At 38.8% G+C, this 21,495-nt stretch overlaps 1 protein-coding gene across 2 annotated transcripts in view; it reads right to left on the reverse strand.

Moving 5' to 3' along the window:
- Nucleotides 1-278: 278 nt before the first annotated feature.
- Nucleotides 279-21,495, reverse strand: part of NFATC3 (nuclear factor of activated T cells 3) — a 78,427-nt gene continuing 57,210 nt past the window's right edge. The window contains exons 10-11 of one of the 2 annotated variants that reach the window (XM_075433798.1): nucleotides 13,431-13,532; nucleotides 279-3,778 (exon numbers count right to left, since the gene is read on the reverse strand). In XM_075433798.1, the coding sequence (XP_075289913.1) occupies nucleotides 3,654-3,778; nucleotides 13,431-13,532 (227 nt within the window). In that variant the 3' untranslated portion in view covers nucleotides 279-3,653. The remainder of the gene's footprint in view (nucleotides 3,779-13,430; nucleotides 13,533-21,495) is intronic. The other variant, XM_075433799.1, reaches the window with a different exon arrangement.

The raw sequence follows: 21,495 nt of genomic DNA on the forward strand, positions 1-21,495 counted from the left end.
CATATTTGCAAATAGGAAATCACTAGTTATGGTGCAAACTGACACTCTCTGGGCATTGCTGATGGCTCATTACGTATGCACAGGCTCACGGCTGCTCGTTCTAAGTTGAGTCCCAAACTCTTATATGGCTTCAAAATCACCACTCTTCTAGGGGGAATATCCAATGTGCCTCATAAAATATGTCACACCTAAGCATAGCTGTTTGCAATGCAGTGGTAAACAGGGAGTTTCTTTCCCACTCTGCATCCAGGTCTCCATTTTAAATAAATGACAACGTATTTGCATTCTTTTTGTTTATTTGAACACTATGATTTAAGAGCCTAAATGCAAGTTTTTCCCTTTATTTCTGCAAGTAGCACTGCAATCATAACTTACAAAAATGTTTAAAATACAAAATGTACATGAAATTACAATACAAGGCTCTGTAAACATCTAGAACTTAATCTTTATTGTCCAACATTTTTAAATATAAAATTTCAATTTGAACGATTTCTGAACCTCAAGGAATGACATCCATTATGAGTATCAAAAATAGAGTTTCAAAGCTTTGTTTGTATCGGAATAAAACTGTCATGTTATTTTCATTCTTTGGTTTAAAAAGGATGGCAGTTCCCCTGACAACATGAAAGTCTTACTACAGAAATTGAGATTGCTAGTTTATGGTAATATCAGAAATCACCCCCACCCCCCTCAGATTAATAGACCATCCCTTAATTTTTGTTTTAAACATTGATCTTTGACCCTCCTTATAGAAAAGCTACCCCATCGTTAAGGCTTTCCTTCAGGATAATCTAAACCATTAAAAAGTTTTGAAAAAGTACTCAGGGAGAAGAAAGGACTTAAGGGCAAGGAACTGGATGCCAACAAAATATCAACAGTTGACGGGTTCTGTTGTTTACTTAAATTTGCATAGTCCAATAGAGATCGTGTGCTTTTTATATCACTAAAATTATACAAGATTAACAGTCATTACCTACGTTATCACACAAGCTAAAATAAAATTAAGACCCTTGTATTGAAGCTTTTACAAGGCAAATACAAAACTGCTTTAGTATCCAAAGCTATATTTTTTTTTTTTAAATTTCATTTTTAAATAGGAAAGCGTCTCTATGTCTACAGGCATCAAGGTATTTAAAGGCATCAGAAAATTTAGTGCATAGCAACTCCGGATTGTTTGGGCTCCTGTGTTTTAGGTACAGTGTGAATTCCAGCTACTTGGAGAACTTGCAAGGAGAGTCTGTACCAGTAGGATAAAGGAGCATAAATCCCATACAGTATGAAAAGCTTCAAAGTTAGAACTCTCCTACAAACAATGATTAACGCAAAAGACCCAGTACATGAATGCAAACTGGAACGTGCCTTGCCACCAGCACACAGTCTGAAGACAATTACATCGTTTACAGTGTTGTGTGGTTTAAGGTGTTAAAAACATAGGTAGATGTATTTCTGAGCATGTGAATCCTTTTGTAGGATCTTTGCCGTAAATGAGTAGAGGACAGAGTAAAGCACCATTGCTGCGGGACAATTACAATATCTCACTTATCAGATCACAGCCCTGCTAATTTTTTTCTGCAAGTTTAAAGATTTGCACCATTGAACAGTACAGTCACAAAAAGGATGCTTAAGATTCCCAGCATGCATATAGTGGCCTTGTATTAAGCTGTTTGAAACAACAGAAACAAGATAGTAGCCTTAGGCTGCACTCTTAAAAGGAAGTACATGATAAAGAGATAAAACTGCATCTGCTTAATGTATGGTCTTTAAAAAGTTCACGATTTAGCTTTTACAAAGACAGGATTATAGCTACTTTTAATGGTATTGCTTGGGCACTGGCTTAAATTCAGGTGTAATGTTTTGCCTGAAAAAGGCTCAATGGAAAGTTTTCCCCATGACTGTCTGCTCAAATGCAGCACCAGTAGAATCTGTGTTTACGCTCGGCTATTGTAATTCTGTAATGGTATCCACTTTAAGACCATTCCACTGGAATTTTAAGCGTCTATAGTAATTTTCTACAGAATGAGGCGTGTGCTCCACACGTGTTAAACCAGTAAAATGTCCACAATTGTCTGACGTAGTTTCAATGCAAATATACTTTCTGCATTTCAAAATTTTTGAGTGTATTTGCTCTTAATTTTCATTAGAGCATCATAGCTCACCGGAATGAGGAACTAAAGCTAACATCTTAAATGTTTTGAGGTTCAGTGTATTTCTGGTCTTACTTTGCCGTGATTGTTGCACCCTGTATCTTCCATATCAGAAAGCTTTGTAAACGACATTGTCTTCTGGGGCAGGGACATCTTTGTGGCCTAAGCAGGCAGTTTCAGACCCTCTCCTAGGTTTCTAACCATAGAGGCCTGAGATTTTCAGTAACTGTGTAAACAGATTGTTTCAAATGTATTAGAGTACATGGGTAAGGGAAATGCATCCTTGGAGCACAGCACAAAGTTTACTGCTGCTACAAATCACTTATATTTCTTTGGTAGCTTCTGCATCACACATTTACAATTAAACATAGGCAAATTACACTACCTAATCACTATTTCACAGTAAATTACTTGTTAGCAAACTGATGTTGATAAACAGCTAAATTTAAGGAACTGTAACTGTCACCTCCTTAGGACTTCCAAGTGGCATGATCAGACATACAGCATGTAAAAGATACAGATGTGAGCACGTGATTTGCATGGAGAACTTGGATGCCACTGAACAGACGATTCCAAAACCGTATTCTGTAGGGATAACAGGAACACTTAGATCCTCAGCACGTGTTAAAATTTCTCCTGTATCTAACATGGCTTTGATGTTGCTGTTCTTTAATCTAAAATCCTACTGTTCAAATTTGACTACAAATGTAACTTTCTAAGAAAAAGCTATTTCAAGAAGGAGCCTGTGCTAATAAAGAACAGGAAGATTATCCACAAAGTTATAAAAGTTAAATTTTGGAATGTCATTCTATCCCAACACTTTTATGATGGAATGGTCTTTTTGCAGCCTATCAAGTAATATTTTCAGTTTATAAACAAGTGCAGATCTACATTTGGCTTTGCTTCCTATGAACCTAAGAAAGAAAACACTACAGTATTTGTATACACAATGGCTTCCGTGGCATTGGCTTCAGATGACAGGTATGACTTGCCATTGGAAGATCATATTCAGAAAAAATTAAAACAACATAAGCTTAAAGGCTTTCCAAAATGACCAAAAGGTGTTACAAATCATCAGTTACAAACTATACTATCTCTAAGGGAAAGCAGCACACTGAAGATGTGTATTAAATCTTTTTCCACGTTCAGTACTGTGAATATTATAAGAGCAAACTAACATCTCCACACATCTGAAGCACAATATAAAAGTATTCTATTTAAATGCAAAAAGCAAAGCTTGTTTGTAAATTTAAAACAGTTAAAATATCTGGTGTAGATTCTGTGTGTCCATTTTAAGAAGTCTCTTTACAGCATCTGAGGAACTATAATTAAAATGTTCTGTCTCTACATCAAAAATGTAACCCACTAAAAGGGCTCTGCAAGGATCCACTGTTCCAGTTCATAAAGGCCACAGAGTTGGAAGCACAGTAAGTCTAAAGAGGAAGAGGATGAAGAAATATTCAGAGAAACTGTTAAGCTTTCATGGATGTTTAGTTGTAAGCTTATCGGTTACTGGATTCCATCAGATATTCTTGTCTCCAGAGATCCAGGACATGTACGTGCAGACTGGCTGGCCACTGCTGTTCCATGTGACACTGAGATCTGTGACATATCTCTTCCTATGATCTCATTCACTACAAGAAAAAAAAAATAAAAAATTAAAAAGTTACTGGTTTTGCGCTTTCCAAAAGGCAGAACTGATCAGTGTATCTCTTTTTAAAAGAAACATTTCAGTGCTCCGTCTCGATGCCGTTAACTAACAGAGGATGAAGCAGGAACCTAACTCCAGTAACAGCTGAGCAAGGGGGGGAAGTCCTAGTTTCTTTTAGTATTACACTATGTACTTACTGTAATCCATGGTGGAGAGTCCCTAAAACACTTCAAGAAAGTGAACAAACATATCTTCATGACACTCAGGTAATGGAAAGGCCCAGCACAGGTCAGATTAGTACAGTTTTCCCCACGGAACTCTTTCTGTTCAAGACAGGCACAACAAGTAACTCTAATAACTCTCGGCTCTTTCTAGATACTTACAGAACTTCCTCAGAACTTGCATTTGGGTTAATATTAACGTTCTTTTTAATACTATATACCTATTTAATTGGCCAGTTTTCTGAGTACTTGCATTTCTGAAACTGCAGCAGTAAAATCTTTTTTATTTATCAGTGCACTTTTCTATAGTAAAGAATTACGATTGACTAATACGCAGGTCACATCACTTTGTGTGTGTGTCAAATTCAGCAAAGATTAGTCAATCGTTGCTATTTACAAGTGAGGGACACCACTGTGAACATGACAAAGTAGCACTTAAGTTATCAACAAATGACAATTTCGGTGTGTTACTTGAAAGCCTACATAATTGATTGCAGTACAATTGAGTTTGGAAGATGATAAAAATAATTCTTTTTAACGGAGAAGTGTAAATGTAGTGATACGAATGTCCATTTTCCAAAATGGGCAATAGTAAAGTTTAACTAAGAAAACCGAGTAATTTTCTAAGCGGTGATGAAAAATATCACGTTAAATAGTAATGACAATATTTAGATAAATATTAGATGATAACCAAAATATAAAATATTGTTTAATAGTCAGAAAAGGCAGTCAATCATATTGTCTTCCATGACTGAGTGGCAGTAGCTACACAGTACCTCTTACTCAGCAAGACCCTGAATATGCTGAATTATAGCAATAAAAGTTTGTTTGGACCTCATATAAACAGGCATATAACGGGAACCTTGTGCTGAATAAGGACCATTCCTTGTAAAAGAAAAAACTTCTTGTTTTGCTAGTGAGCTACTTCTATTGAAAATCTTAACAGATGCTTACAAATATCTGCAGGGTGGGTGTCAGGAGGATGGGGCCAAGCTCTTTTCAGTGGTGCCCAGTGACAGGACAAGGGGCAATGGGCACAAACTGAGGCACAGGAAGTTCCGTCTGAACATGAGGAAGAACTTCTTCCCTCTGAGGGTGACGGAGCCCTGGCCCAGGCTGCCCAGGGAGGTTGTGGAGTCTCCTTCTCTGGAGATATTCAAGACCCGCCTGGACAAGATCCTGTGCAGCCTGCTGTAGGTGACCCTGCTTTGGCAGGGGGGTTGGACTAGATGACCCACAGAGGTCCCTTCCAACCCCTACTATTCTGTGATTCTGTGATTCTGTGATTCTGTCAAACCCAGGCTTTTGCTCTTCACCGGGTAACTTTACAGAACAATACTGATATGCTTCACCACTCTTCTTAATGCTTCCTTCATTTTCCATAGCAGGATCGAGCTTCCTGCTAGCCGTTCCTGTCTGGCAGAAGCATAACGAAACCAATTTACAGGCAGTGTAGAGTGCTGTGTGTTTACAGAGCATTCAAGAGTCTGAGCATTGCCTTTTGCTGCAGCAGTAGCGTAAGTGGGTCTAAAGAAAATGTAGTAAGATTGTGAATGCTTCTCTAAAGTACGTATAATGTATATAAATTCCAACTCTGAAAACAAGTTTTGTCTATATTTATGCTTAGTTTACTTAGGAAAGGTTTAAAATCACCTTATGTCATATACCTGTACGTAAGCACGGAAGAGGTATTTGTTATCTAAAGCTCAGTGAATGGCAATGGTATTCTCTTGCATGAATGCAAGCACAGTTTGTTAAAAATACACATTATGGCAGCCCACAGGTTAAAACAGTTCAGATAAGCTATGTAATAACCAATTCCATCGAGCATTACAAGACTTGCCATTTATTTGGCTTCAAAAAAATCTTTTATTCAATGAACTTAACTGGCACTATGGCACTGAAAATCGTGTGACTGCAGATAGAATACTTTTTCAAGTATATTTATTATGCCAACACCATGCGTAAGTAAAAAGCTGTCAAAAATGAGACTTTTTTTTTTAAACAAAATTTAGATGTTCACTTATAAGAACTACGCTCCATCAGTCTGTCAGGGCACTCATTAGCTTGCTCTAACTACAGGGGCTCTAACAGCTATTACCTACTGCATGCTACTGAACAGTTGCTTTGTGCAAATCAAATACTGCAGCTGGTCAGTACTACTGAAAATTGGATGAGTGATACAAACAAAAGCAACATGGCTACATACCTTCTATGTTTTGAAATTGTTAGACTGTTACTTCCTTAAGTTTTGATAGATAATACATATCTGTACTGGCAACATCAGAACAAACTGGTCTATACCCTTGCAACATTCGGCAGTTCCCACAGGCAAAGGTGTTCATCAACTGAACAGCATGTAGCCGTATGCACTAATTGTTCCTTAAATCACATTAGTTTGTGAATACAATAGCTGGTCATGTGGTGTTTTATTTGCCAAAGTTCTGCATAATTCATTATGTAGAGTGTTAAGGTAAAGGTACAGGTTAGTTTGTGTTTTGGTTTTTTTAAATTATCATGGATTTGTTTACAACATGCTGTTTTATAGCTCAGTGCAATACTCAGTCGTACCTTTCAAGCTGCTGTTGGAGAAGTATTTTTGGCAACATTTTTAGCATGTGGCCAAGACAGATTTACCTGGTTTATATGGATTTACATTAGAAACATCTACCATTTCTAAGGGAAATGCAGTACCTTGTCTTCTTCCCAACAGAAAATTCTAGTGGAGTTGTTTTAATTGCCACAGTGATTTTGTTAGGATTGCTAATTTTTAAACCCAACCAGTATTCAAGTGAACTCTTAAAAAATGGATGGGGGAAGCCTTCAGACTCCAGAAGACTGTACATTGATTTAGATTATGTACAGGTGATGGTAAAAATGCCTCAAAGAAAGCAGCCCAGCCTGCAGAAGCCAGCAGCTGAGATCAGTGCTCTGACCTGGTGCATGCAGTAGTCTGGCTGCCGGGTTTGCGACAGCCAGGCAGGGCGGCGCTGGCAGGGGTGCAGGCACAGGCTAAGCGAGGCACGGGCCTGCTGCCTGCCTGCCTGCCTGTGCCCAACACACTTGCGAGCGGGCAAGGGGTGAATGGGGACAGTGGGGAGTACCAATCCATCACGCAGGCTAGCAGATGGAGGGGTGGGCACGTGAACCAGGAGAGGAGCTTTTCTAGACAAGGCTGCTCTTTTTAAAGCCTGAAAAAAACCCAAACCATTGTAAAGCAGCCATATCGAATATTTACCAAAATTAGGCAGCCTGGAAGTCCTTCAGAACAGCTCACTGAAGAGCTGTACAACTCAGATTTAAGGCAGCAAATAATGAGGTGCCTGCATATATCTAAACTGGGAAGCATTTGGCTTTATATGAAGGACATTCTGTCTGTACCTGTGCTATTGTAATTAACTTGTCTTTCTGACAAGAAAGACACACAGTGGAGTAGGAACTTAAAGTTCAAAATGTAAATCATGTAGTCAGTAAGAAGAGTTAAAATCCTGCATAGAGACGTACAAGACTGAAGGTGAAATCATATGGTGTTTTCCTTTTTGTATTGATTTGTAATGGAGAAAACTGTATTAGTTTACAGACTAAAACAGAAATCCAAAGGTTAATCTTTGAAAGCATGACACACTACCTTCTTCCACACAGCGTCAATGACAGAACATTTAATAGTCTGTGATTAAAACTGAAAGCTTAATTCATGAGCATAAACACAGGTTTTCTATAATGTTGTCTAGCAAAATCCAAGCTCTTATGTGACAAATTGGGAAAGAAAGTCCATTTCAACAGCCTTGAGAAAGGACTGAGCTCAGGCTATACTGATGATGCCTTATGAACAAAAGGAAACTTCTCTTCCATACTACCAGAAGAACACTTTATCCCATCTTTCTTATTTATAACTATGGGGTGCACGGTCTACGCTGCCCTAGAAATACAGCTAGAAAGATTTCATATGCCCTTTTGCTTAACCTTAAAAAGCTGTCCAGTTAGCAGCTAGACACTGGGAAACAAAGATGCGTGGCTTTTTTAATTCATGCACTTATTTTTTATAAAATTTCCTTTCTTTCTTCAGCACAGGTTTCTAGGGGAAGGCTGCAGAGCTTGTTAAGGATTCAGTAATACAGATCTTGAGTACGTTGTTGAGGTTGTCTGTGGTGTGTCTGCCAGGTTCCTTTGTGTTGAGTAGTTTATTGTTTTGTATTTATGTTTAGTACTCATTCAGTACCTACTGATCACCTGAAATTGTTTTGGATCGTCAGTGTCAACTGAGCGGATAACAAGTGTTACCAAATGTTTTATGTGCTAACGCTGCAGGTTGCTAATCTTGAAATAATGACTGGATGAGGTCAAAAGAGAGAGGGGTGGGACACACTACGCTGCAGAGAGATGTGGCAGATTCCTCCACTACAAAAATGATAACGGCATTTGGAGAACTTGTTTGTCAGATATGCCATGAATCAAAATGCAATACTTTTTTTTTTAATCATTTCCATTTCACAGCCTGATTTAACAACTTTCCTATGTCTATTTAATTGACCTCTTTGGCAGTTATCCCAGATTTCAGAATTTCAGCAGTTACTTTATTTGTGATAGTTTCACCTTTTTTTTTCCCTAGTATTTATACATACTGCAAGGTGGCTGGTAAATTTATACCAATAGTTAAAAGTAGATTGTGCAGAACAAAATTAAACATGTTGGGGAGAAAACCTTCTGCTACAGAGAGATTAGACTGGACCTGTAAATACTGGTGATAGTGTACTACTGTATTGCAAAGGTGTTTTTTGGGTTTTTTTCTTCCCCTCCTGTGTGGCACCAAAAAAGCACAAGCATGCCGCACTGAAAAAGCACTGAAAGTCAGCTGGAGGCTCAAGCCCCTACATAACCTTTCAAAAAAAAGTTAAGCAGCATACTAACATCAGTATCAGCGGTAAACAGTAGAAGATAACTAGCTCTGACTTTTGGATCTGCTATCAAGGTTGTAAAACAAGAGCAACCACACATTCTGTTTTATGGGGTTGTTGACACTGTTTTGATTTCACGCAGTGTTCTGTTTGCTTTTTTAAGTCACTCCTGACTGCACACATGAAAGAGAGCCGAGCCACTGAGACTGACAGCAAACTGAGCCCCAGCTCCTCACCCCCCTTGCCCTTAGCTTTTAGGCTTAGGGCTTTGCCTCTTGCTCACTGTAGGCTGGCACCGGGACAGCTGATAAAGTTATTGCTCCAGCTGTTTGCTTCATGAACAACCAGACTGTTCAGGAAGGTCTCTCCAAACTGTTCCAATTTGCAATCCAGAGTTTTAAGATGAACTAAAATTAGGTTGAACAGCTCAGCCATTTGCGCAGGGAGTGACACATCCAGCTAGGGGCAGTAATCTTAGCAGCTGCTGCAGGAGAGATGCAGCCTGTGAGCAGTACTGGTCAACCACTCAAGAGAAATGCTTACCTACAAAAACTTACCCATGCTAGCTGATTTGAACAGAACAAAGCTCTTGGGTTATGAAGCATGACAAAAATCATGAAAGCTGGTGCTTCTAATAAGTTGCTGAGTCTTTTGGATAAATTTTTTAAAAATTACAAATTTATAAGTTCTTGTAAGAGGAGATGGTGTTTTTATATGTTCATAAGATCTACGCTTTCTTCCCACTGGTTTGTTTAATCAATTCTACAATGTCACCTTAATTTATTCTCTCAGTGTGAGACTGATCCATAATTTGTCAGTCAACTTGCACACCTGTACCTCCTTACTGAATATTTCACATTAGGACAAAAACACATTTAGACGTAGCATATGTGTCTGAAGTTCTAACATCAGAAGTAAAGGCGTTATCTTTTTAAACCAAATGCCAACCAAATACTAGCACGCTTCTAAATTGCTCTGTACTTAATTCCCCCCATCTCTGTGAATGCTAAGAGACAAATTTTTTTTTACTGGAGCACAAAAGAAAATATAAGCAATTCCTGAACTTAAAGGCCTTTCTGGAAATAGTGCAAGTGACCTCTTTTCCCTTGCAGGAAGCTGGTAATCTATAATCAGCATCTATAGTTTCTACAGAACAAGAGAATCTCTCCAATAAGGCAGTTGCCAAGCATTTTAGGGTTTTGTATATCAAAAATATTGCCTGAAAACCTCCACGGAGAACTACAAGCAAACCAGTTCAGATTACAAACCATTAGGTATGTACTAGGCAATCGTAGAGACCCAGGGAAAACACATCATGATGCTTCCCTGGGATGTTCCACCAGCCTCCCAAATGTGTCTGCCCTATGGAATTCCCGAGCCAGAGGCAGTATCTTTTGTGCTCAATGGTCCCATTTGGATTTCTGTCCCCGGGGTCTTTAAGGTCTGTGCAAAATTCTGTCATCTGCAACATTCCAAGACAGTAAGTTCCACAGCTTAACTCCAGGTAGCTGTAGCAAAGCTTTTTGTATGAGTTGAACTTGCTGCATGATTGCTTTGTGGACACTTTTATTATTTTCTCTTCCAAGAAGTACTTTCCATTACCTTTTCCGTGCCACCCGTTCATTTTATTATCCTTAGCATATTCTTCTCATTAGCCGATTCAACATGACTTCTGTTCCAAATCTTTGGTCATGCTAGTTGTCCTTAACCAAACCCCCCCAACCAACAACATGTATGCACCTAATTCTTTTGTGACATCAGGGACAAGACGTGGTCAGATAGCAGATCTATATAGTAGCGTTTGTTCATTCTCTGCTGGTTTTTAATTATTCCCAGCATTTATTCACCCTTTTAAGACTGCTTTTAACACTACTGAGCAAGTTCTCATCGAACTGTCCATTTTACATTCAAGATGGCTTTAAATGAGCATAGTTCAGAGAGCTTGTCACTGTACACATGGAATTAGGGCAGGTTTTTTTCCTTTCCTTTCCTTATCCTGATTGCCACTGCTTTAACTAACTGATTTTCTTTAATCACAAAGTCTTCCTGTAGAGGTTTCTAGACAGTTTGTTTTTAACTCCTCTGAATAGCTGAGGAGCAGCAGCGTCACATTTACCAACTTCCAGTCCCCTGGCTCCAAATCAGATGTAAGCTAGAGGTTATACGTTACAGTTAATAGTTCAACTGTTGCTTACCCCTTCAGAGCTGCTGTCTGGCATGTCATCTAGTTGAGGTGAATTGTCACTGGCTGTTTATCTCTTTGTTCTGAAACCTTTTACTGACACTTTAACTTGAGACAGGTCCTGCAGCATGTCCCTTGTCAAAGGGCTTTGGCATCAGAATCTCTAGTTCCTCAACTGTGAGCCTCAACACAAAAAACTTTCCAAGTTCATTTATCTAATTTTAACTGAATTCCTCATTTGTCACCCATTGGCCAGGTTTCACATTTAGCCTACTAATTTTCCTGTTCTTTTCCATTTTCTGCATTTGGAAGCAGCTTGTACCCTCTCACTGCAGAGTAGCTGTACTCTTGATCTGAACCTTCATAAATAGTTCACGGACTGCTTGCAACTATTTCACCCTTTTGACCACATATTTTTTCTTAACTGTTACTGTTTTCCTGTAGTTCCCCTTCTGAAGTTTGTCACAGCCTGTAATGCTGAAACTGCTAAAAAACAAAGAAAGATTTTTTAAAATTTTTATCTTTTTTTTTCAAGCAGTTCCTGTACACTTCTTTGGACCAAATAAAGAGATGTTTCCCCTTGTGGGTTCTACTCATGACTTAGTGCTCCATGAAGCAGTCAGCACACTTACCCATTCTATAAAGGATGACTCAAATATTCCATTAGTGTATTTCCTGCCTTTGCAGATTGTCTGATCTCCTGCAGCACATCACAGTTATGGTTGCTCTCTGGTTCAGCAGTGTAATTTAGAAGTTATACTCTTCCTAATTTAAGCCTGGAAGTTAAATCTGTAAGCATTCTGGACTACTAGTTGATACAGTTAGCTTGTCTGATTTGACATTAAACATTCCTCAAGGTACAGAGCCATTCTAACAACTTTCCTGTGTGAACATATCTCTTGCATTACTACCATGCTGACTATCTTTCTTACATCAAATACCCAAAACACCCATTATTTTCATTTTCTTAAATGCCATGTTTCTCAACTGTATTTCTCAGATACTAGCATTTGTGTATAAGTATTTCTCTCTGGGCCTGGTTTTCTGGTGTGCCCTTTTTAAAAGGGACCTGTCAGTGTACATTTCATAATTCTGAGCTTGGGGTTTGCCAACCTGTGTTTATTATGCTGGTATTTGGGGGTTATTTTATTATTAGTTTTCACTTTTCAAGAACTCGTACTCTTCAACAATTATTCTGTACCTACCACATTCTGAGTTGTACGGGATATAGTCTAGAACACCGAAATAATCCAAGCCGCACCTGGTATTCTACTGATTGATTTGCTGTTTCAAGATACAGAAATGTCAGCTTAGTGTACAGAGTCCTTTCCCTAGTTTGGCATTCTGAACAGTAGCACTTACCTTACTAATAACATTTTGATATGCAAGGAAAGAAGGACTAAGTCATTTTTTTTTGAAAGATGGTAAAAGACCAACATCGTGATTTATTTCAGTTTCACAGGCAAACTTACGGTCAGTCTACACATTAATTGTGTGAGTTATATTAAGGCCACACACAGAGCTTGGTTCCTTTACTGTTAACAATCCTAAATCTACCCTACACTTTCAGGTATTCCCCTTTACAAATCTATGGGGAAAGTAAAATGTGTTATGAGTGTTTATATATATGTGTGTGTGTGTGTGTGTATATACAGGGAAAAAAGGCACAATCTAGTTTTTTGGCATTTTAGGCATGTTTGTAATAAAGTGAAAAACACTTAAGGATACGTATAAACACAAACAAGACCAATATACCATGCGTCAATTTCTAATATTGTTACTATTTAGAAGAGTCACAGTGCACAATATATGTGAAAGAGAAGCTGAAAGCATCTTACAGTAAAACCAGATGACCTTTCCCAATTATCATGTACATTCAAGTAGAAATCTGTTTATGAAATCTGTATTCCTAATACTTAGATTGGTAGTGCACGCCACTGTATTCCATCTATTTAAACTGACATTACTTCATCTTTTTAAAAGAGAAGAAACATTCTAAATTTCTCATAGTTAACTGATCTGGCCACTCTACAACGTTGCCTGTATTTTGCTCAAGATTTTCATATCCTCTTCTGTTGTTTTACTAGATCCTTACAGCACTCAGGAAGTTCTGTGGCAGCTACATATACTTTAAGTAGAGGTTTATACTGAATGAGCGTACACCTGGCTGACAACTTCTGAATTTCCAACTGTTTCAGAACACACAGGTGTCCAGTGATAGCAAGACTTCAGTATTACACAGCGCTTTTCACGTGTAGATGTTGACTATTAAAACACTTTCCCCTTTCCTTTGTGCTCCAATTTCAACCATTGAAGCATTTCAGTAAGCAGACTCACCCTCTAGATTTTCCACATAGGAGTTGGACATGAGTGCTGAATGTGGAGTCCATTTCTCTGTTGAACCTGATGGCTGGTATTCCAGGTCAGAGATAAAACTGTCTGTGTCAGAGAAGAAGACAGACATAACTACTGACTGGACTAAACCAAGCAGTTACAGTTCACCCAACCAGGAAGTGAATTTCCGTTTTCTTTTAATAGCACTAACTTTAAATACGCAGTTTCATTCACAACTACTACATATGTTGACAAAAGTAACTATTTATAAGTTATCAGAGTGCCTATTAAAAACAATATCACTTACATATTTAGGTACCTATCAGTTAGCAGCCAGAGCCATAAAGGTAATGGTTAATATTTTTTGATGTCTACCTAGTTGTATCATCATGAATTTTATACGACATAAATGTCATTTTAGTATTTGTGTTAGTTTAGAACATTCCTCCTGCAATTTTCTCAATCTGCTTTACTTACTGTGTCAAGTTAAAATTACACCCCTGGACAGAACCTCCACTGAACAAGGCTGGCAAAAGAGTACTAGTAAATAAAACCTTTATTTTTACTTATCCTTTAAGCAAAGGAAACTGTTGCTGAAAACAGCTGTTAGCTTCCCCTTTGCTTGTCAGCCTGTCTGAACATCTTGCCCAAGGCCACACGCAGCCTGAAGTGTCAGAAGACAAAGTACTGTCTTGGTAGAGGTGGCTCTATCAGACCAAGGCAACATGAGAAACCAAGGAGGAAGTGGAGAACTGTATTCTACCGAACTGCTTTTTCTGGAGCAAAAATGAATGTAGACTAGTATATTTATCGCTTTAACCAGTAAGGGCCTGTTTATTCAGTTGTGATTAGTGACTATGCAGGGTGTATACTGGGTTGGGTTTGGGTTTTTTCCCCGCCCAAGACAGAGATGCAAGTTTAGTAAATTAGGCTTTAATACAATTAACAAAATTGCTCTGGAAACTGGATAATTTGTGCCTTCTGGACAGAGCCACAACTTTGCTTTGCCAGCATGATTTCTAAGCCCTGCTTAGGGATGACTCCTGGCAGAATGGCAGAGTCTATTCTTACTGCCTCCTGAAATTCGAGCAGTTCAAATTACTTCTTCGGATGACTGCTTATGCTTAGTTGTTTACAGCATAAAGTTATGCGTTTCTATAAACAGGAAGTGGAAAAGCATTATCTGGGTTTCAATGGAAGTGTCCACTGCCATGTTGCAGGAAAGGAGTAGATGAAGGACAAATTCTTGTCAAATAACAGGAGATGAAGAAAAGAACACTTCCCCCACCAGCTATGGCAGAACCAGCAAGAAAGTGACGTTTAAATAAAGATCTAATGAATCCAGGGAGATGGGCAGGAAACTACCTTGGGATGAAACAAATTAACTTATACGGGCAACCCGCTGTAACGCTCAGGCTTTCCAAGGAGCAGATAACAAACACACTGACAAAAAGCCTCCAGAGAGAACAGTGGAGTTAATTAGCTCTTTCAAGCAACAGTCTCTGCACCATGAAGTCTGCATAGCTTATACACTAAGGATTATCCATCACTTCAGCAGAGAAATACGATTCTGAGCAATTTTTCTAATTAATTTAATACATAGAGGTATTCTGAGGTTCTTACATGTCCTAACAAAGCTGCTGACAGTATTGAGTTTTTGCTTTTAGAAATTCCTGACAAAACCCGTCATGCGTAGCACATGTAACACCTCCTGCCGGCACCTTCTGGAATGCCTTGGGCACACAATATTTGTTGTTTGTGAAATGTGGTAAACAAAGCAACAGCCTTTTAAAGTGTATAATATAGCACAAAGATTTTGTTCAGCACACACTGAAGTTAGATAGAACTTGAGGCCCCAGATAAACATACATTAAAAATACCTTTTACCTCATAATTTCATAAGCATTAGAGAAAGTTTTGTACTTCCTTATGTGGTACTAGAATGTGTTTGAACCCAAAGAATATAACAATAAAAGCTATTAAATTGAAATAGAAATCAAGAAAACTGACATCCTCTAGATGTATCTATTTAATTGATCAAAAATTCTTACTTTTATGAACCACCTCTTTGTCTTGGCTTCTCTCTTAAGTAAAGAAAGTTTAAGAAAAACTTTAAAACCTCAATTATCTGCACCAGATTTGGGTCAAAGCAGTAAGTCAACTTAAAATTAGGGTTCTAGTATGGATACAGGCAGACAAAAAGGCTACCAAAGTTAATACCATTTGGTTTTCAGAATCTCTTCCTACACTGCTGCATCCACCTAGGAATTCATGTGCTTCAGAGGGCAGATCGGTGAATTGCTGTATTTGCGGATGTAACGAGGATCAGTAAACGTCAAAGAACATTGTGGGCAGACTGCAGCGCACTCTTCCTCAGATATAGGCCGCCTTTTGTCAGCTACAGACAGAACTGTCAGCTGCATTTACGTTGCGAATCCCTGCAGCTACGTCACAGTGGGTAGTGCAGTATATTTAGCCTGGGTTTGACCTCACATGACCAGCAAGCAGCACTGTGTCAACTTTCCCTAAGAAAAAAAAGATGCCAGGCTATAATTAACCCTCAGTCTTCTCTGCTGTGGAGCAGCCAGCTGAATCTGTTCGTTTGTGATCAAAACCAGTCGTATGGCAGGCCGTGTTTGCAATGGCAAACTGTCAAGGACACGGTGGGTTGTCTTGCAAGTCACCATTTCAAGCTGCAAGACAGGCTTACTTTCAGTAATTTCAGGCTCAGTGCCAACTTTACTAAGCAGTACTTTTTTTCTTTCAACTGATAAAATAAGGCTGTATGAGATGTTAGGAGGAGCATAGTTTTTCTGTGCACTTTATATTTATAGCTGTATAGGCAGACTGAATCTGCCTGCAGAGTTGCAGCACAAGCTCTGCAGTTACCTGGTACGGTAACAAATATCTCTGTTCATGTCGCGGTTATGATGTCACACTCTGCATTTATACATCATAGCGAAACCAACTCATTTCAGTCATACATCTACCTCTTACACAAGAAGCTGCATGAGTCTAACATAGTAATTATTAAGCGTGAACCCTGGAGCTAGAGGACACGTGTTACGCAGCAGAAAGCACTGCAAAAGCATCGAGGCGTATTTTTGCCGGTGTCACAAGGGCATGTGAACTCCTTCCAGTTCTCCTACTGCTGTGAGCATCTGCGCCATGATGTAGACATGCCACCTGCATTCACAGAATAAGTTTCTAACCTCTTCTAATTCTTAAATGGGAATCTCTTTGCAGCAGTGCAACGAGTGGAGCTTACTTTGAATTCGTTACAAGGTGTTCTGTGCCCCTCAGATGCAAATAGGAAGTTTCACACATTAGCTGGTCACAGATACCTGAGGGTTTATCTGGAGTTCTTTACACATCAGCGGTCTACAAGTGGCCTTCTCACAAGATGCCTTACTGGCACAGATTTCATGACCACAGTGAATGAATGCACTAGAAGATCTGGTCATAGCACCCTTTAACTGCTGACAACCACAGATAGAGAATATCCTCTTCACCTCTCCTCACTGTTCCAGCCTTTCATTTTAATCTACTGCTCAGCATCTCAACCTTTCTCTTTCACTCTTCACACCCATTTCTAAGAGCAGAGTCCCATTCTCTTCCAATACATTGCAGGTTCTGCCTTACTCAGCCTCAGCATCTCACTGCAGGGCCCATAAACTTACGAGAAGGACTAGAATTTTAAACTGCTTTTTATTGCTATCTCCGTACTGCTTGACAATATATATTTAATATATAGAATGCTAAGAAAGGAGGATTTTGAACACAACCTTACTTAACAATTTATAGTAGTGTAATTTTCAGAATGCCTTTTATCAACAGGAATATTCTGAGCGTTCTGCCTACAACGTAGGCTAGAGTTCTTGCCACACACATCCACGCTGGGCATGCTGCAAGATGTAACATTTTGTTCTGTGATTAGGAGACAGTAAAAAACCTTGAGTTTGAGATGTACATCTCCAGAACGTCTCAAGTTTGAGTTGCACCGGCAAGAAGAGACAGGTTTTTGAGCCACTTTCCTCCATACTAAGCTAGGCTCTAGCATTCAGTGTGTTTGTGTTTCTGTAGACCTTCATTGCTCTGTTTGGCAGGACGCTGCCTTAATTAAGAATGACCTGTTAATGCGCAAGTTTTAAATATCTAGAGAAATACAAAGTACAAGCATTCTCCAATACTTTCTTTTAGTTATTACTGTGATTCTCCAGAAGTTAAGCCGAAGTTACAGTGAAAAGCTACCTGTAAAGATGTACAAATTTTCTAGCAAAGATCAGAATAATGTCTGAGCTTCCCAGCAAGAGAATTTATCAACTAGAGAGTTATCACAGAACTATTAAAATGAATGAGTGCAAATGGCTTAGAATTCTGCATGGAATATGTCTGACAAAACACCTTTCCTACTTTATGTACACAAAACAGAGGATTTCTAGTTATGATTTATAGTAAATCCACATACTGGATTTTCTGATCTCCAGCTTTATGTAATGGAGATGCAATGAGTAACAAAATGTAAGAGGATTAGCAGAAGGTCATCCTGATTTGCTGAATGCAGCCTAACATAATACCTTAAAAATGGTTAAATACAGTCGTACATGTTAGAAATCTCCTCACTGTAGAAAGCCATGAAATCCATGGTAAACTCACTCCTAAACTGCAAAACACAAGAGATTACATTTTAAATCAACTGTATTAGAACAAATTTAAATCTAAAACTTGACAGTGGGATAGATCAACCAGCACACTAGGAGCGTGGGGAAAAAAATTCACAAGGCCTCATCATAGAACTAGATTGAGTTTAACTCTGACTAGCTTCTATTCAAGTGAGGAAGAAATGGGACCTTTGTGAGATGTGTCCACAAGAGAACACGGTATGGATTATGGGAAAGGACACGGTATGGATGATGGGAAAGGACAGAAATGACCAACTGCCTGTTGCATTTCAGCTGCCTTGTTTACACCTATCTGCAGCCCTGAACAGTCCGCTGTCTACACAGAGAAATGCCAGCCCGGGGAGCTGGGCAGAAGACAGCCTGGCTGAAAGATGTTAAGGGAGAAAGAAGGACCAGCATCTGGGCAGGGAGGGAACATGGAGGGCACAAATAAAGAGCAAGAAGCTGCTTTTACATAGTTCCAGTCCCAAAGTGCATCAGCTTGTGCAGACTGACTATTGCAAAGACCTAAGCAGAGAAAAGTAGTTTTTCAGAACACCTTTTAAGTTGTAGCACACAGTACAAATTACTTTGAAACTGCGTTACATTTCAAATGCTTTCTGTAATATCATTTGAATTTCATATCCAGGTGTCCTCATGCATTTTGATCCCTTGTTTCCTCAAGTGAATTAGAAAGTGATTTGAGTAGGAAGCAAGGATGGGAAGAGGGGAAGCCAAATACAAGAGCAAGTTCAACGTGGAGATTAGAAAGCCTAAAGACATCAGTCAGATCCTGTTGCAAAACAAGAAAACCAAGAGCCACCCAAACTTCAGCAGGAGGAAAAAAAAAGGGGACGGGGAAAAAAGTGTACTTTCTGCAGACACCCAGGTAGAGGATCTGCCTTGAAATGATGTCATCCTTTTTCACTCCTAGGCTGAGCAGAGCCCAGCTTGCTCTGACTGGTAAAGGGCAAAGGAATACAATAAAATTTTAGAAGCCCCTCCATTCTGGTCACTGGCAAGCACATCTGACTTCGTAGAGAAGCTATAAAATGGTGAATCCAGATGTGCTACGCCTTCCAGAAGGTGCTGGATCAAGACTAATCCAGGTGCTCTTGACTTCAGCACCGAAGGATGAAGCAGCTTTGCAGTTCCCGTATTAAGTAGAGGATTTGGGGCGTTTGGGTGTGTTTTGAAGAGAAAGCCTGCGTGTTGGCTGAAGAGGCAGCAAGATTCACTTTGAGGAGTCTGGCTTACAGGAATTTATGTAGCTACTATCCAGACTGCGGCTTTGGGGGGGCGGGGGGTGTGGGGTGTTGTTTGGTTGTTTTTACAGAACTTTAAATCATACTTTCTCATGCTCAACAGCTTCGTAATTCCAGGACTACTTTTGTCATGAGACAGTACTTCCAGACTACATTCAAATTTTGTTAAAATTTCTTAAAATATTTTATTTTCTTGGCAAAGAAAATATCTACTATGCTAATTTTGAAGTAGTGCACATTACTTAAAAGAAGGAAGATTGATTATTTATGCTGTTGGAGGGTTTTTGAGATTTTTTGTTTACTTTTTTTAAGACTACTGATTTAAATATATTTAAGGTCAGTAATCCAGACATGATTTACAAAATTTTCAGTTGGCTTTGACTTAATGTTTTGAGAGTTTTATTTGCCTTAATTGGTAACCCTTAAAAAACTTATTTTCCAACTAAATAGCTTGCAGGTTTGATATATTAGCTGGGAGAACATACTGTATCAACATTAATTTATGTATGCAATTATGTTTGAATTTTTTTCCTTAATTGTTATAACTTTAATGTAGAACAACTCCTTTGCTATTTGTGTCTAGCTCTATTTGTACGGAAACGAAAATTCAATTCTACACAAAAAAAATTTTGCCAGTAATATGTTAGATACATTATTAAAGAAGTGTTCCTGTCTGACCATGTTTTTGTATTTAAAGCTGATTTAGCAGAGGAAGCATTTACTCATGCAGAGAGAATGGAGCAGCTTGTTTCTCCTCACTAGGCCCTTCAAGATTTTTGGAGCAGGTTTCAGGCCAGTCATCGGCTTTGTATTTGCAGATTGGAAATAGAAAAAAAAAAAGAAACCCAAACCAACCTCAACACCCCAAGCAATCATCGAATGGAGGTAATACGAAACTCGAACATAGTCTCTGTGCTTGCAAACGTACTGCTGCTGCCAAGTGCTAGTTTAGCCTTTAAAACCATGATCAGTTTTCCATCTAGGCAGTGTATAGCTTAATCACCAATTATCAGACCTTCTTTAAACCTCTATAGCAAGTATTACTTAAAAAAAGAAATTAATAAAGCCGTGGCCATTTGACTCATCTGTATATTGATTGTATTTCTCTAAACCATTAGCAAGTGGCCATGCTTTAAGTGTGGCTCTTGCAGCTTTTCCTGTGATTTGATGTCTTTGTCAGGAACAACTCGGTGATTTCACCGTGTTAAGCAACGGAAATAGTTTCTAAAAGCAAGTAATACTTGTGATATAGGGGAAAAAATTGGCTTTCTTTTTACTGTGCCTTCATTTTAATTTCTGAACAAGTATAAACAAATCGCCAAAATGCTCATAAATGCTAAATACTTCTGCCTATGTTGTGAAAAGTTTAACTACAGTATTTAGTTGTATTTTATTTATTTCTACATCTTTTTTGTGAGTGTGGAGGGAAGAAGGATGAGAAAAAGGTAGGTTCTAGGATGACACTTCTTAAAACTTTAGACTTCCTTCTCAGTCCTCTAGTACAGAAGTAGAAAATGCTGGGTTTTTGTTGCATTCAGTTTCATAAAGCTTTGCTCTTCTCCCCTCAGCAAGTCCTTGACAGAATCACTCCCTTCCTTCCTTGCTAAATAAAGTTGATAAACAGCATTTCTAAAAAGAGAGCTTTGTTTCACTAGGGTGGCCACTGAACCAAGAGCCCAACGTATCATTAGTTTCTCTCCTTTTCTCCCTAGTACGCTGTGTCTTTAAAGGCATCACTTACTAAATTTTCTTACTGCTGACTGGAGGTAACAATAGCAAAGCTCCATTTACGAAAGGAACTGGGGCTGACAGGGATATTTAACAGATGGCCTACACTTCAGTCTTTACAATACTGGGGATGCAATTAACTAATTACTAGGAATAATTAAAAAAACAAAACAAAAAACCAAACCCCACAACAGTTAAGGCTATTGTAGCAGCGACATACTAGTAAGATTCCCATCAACACCACCAAACACCTTTTACACACCTTTTAAGGCCAGGCTTCTGTTCTTCCAGTCTTATTAATATGACATGCTCTTTAAATTTCTTTGCGTCTATGCCTCAAACAGTCTGATGTTTAGGATCCGATATCTCTTTCTTTTCACTTGGTTGGACAAGTTTTGTAAATTAACACTGTCC

Source organism: Opisthocomus hoazin, chromosome 12, assembly GCF_030867145.1.
Source record: "Opisthocomus hoazin isolate bOpiHoa1 chromosome 12, bOpiHoa1.hap1, whole genome shotgun sequence".
NCBI lineage: Eukaryota > Metazoa > Chordata > Aves > Opisthocomiformes > Opisthocomidae > Opisthocomus > Opisthocomus hoazin.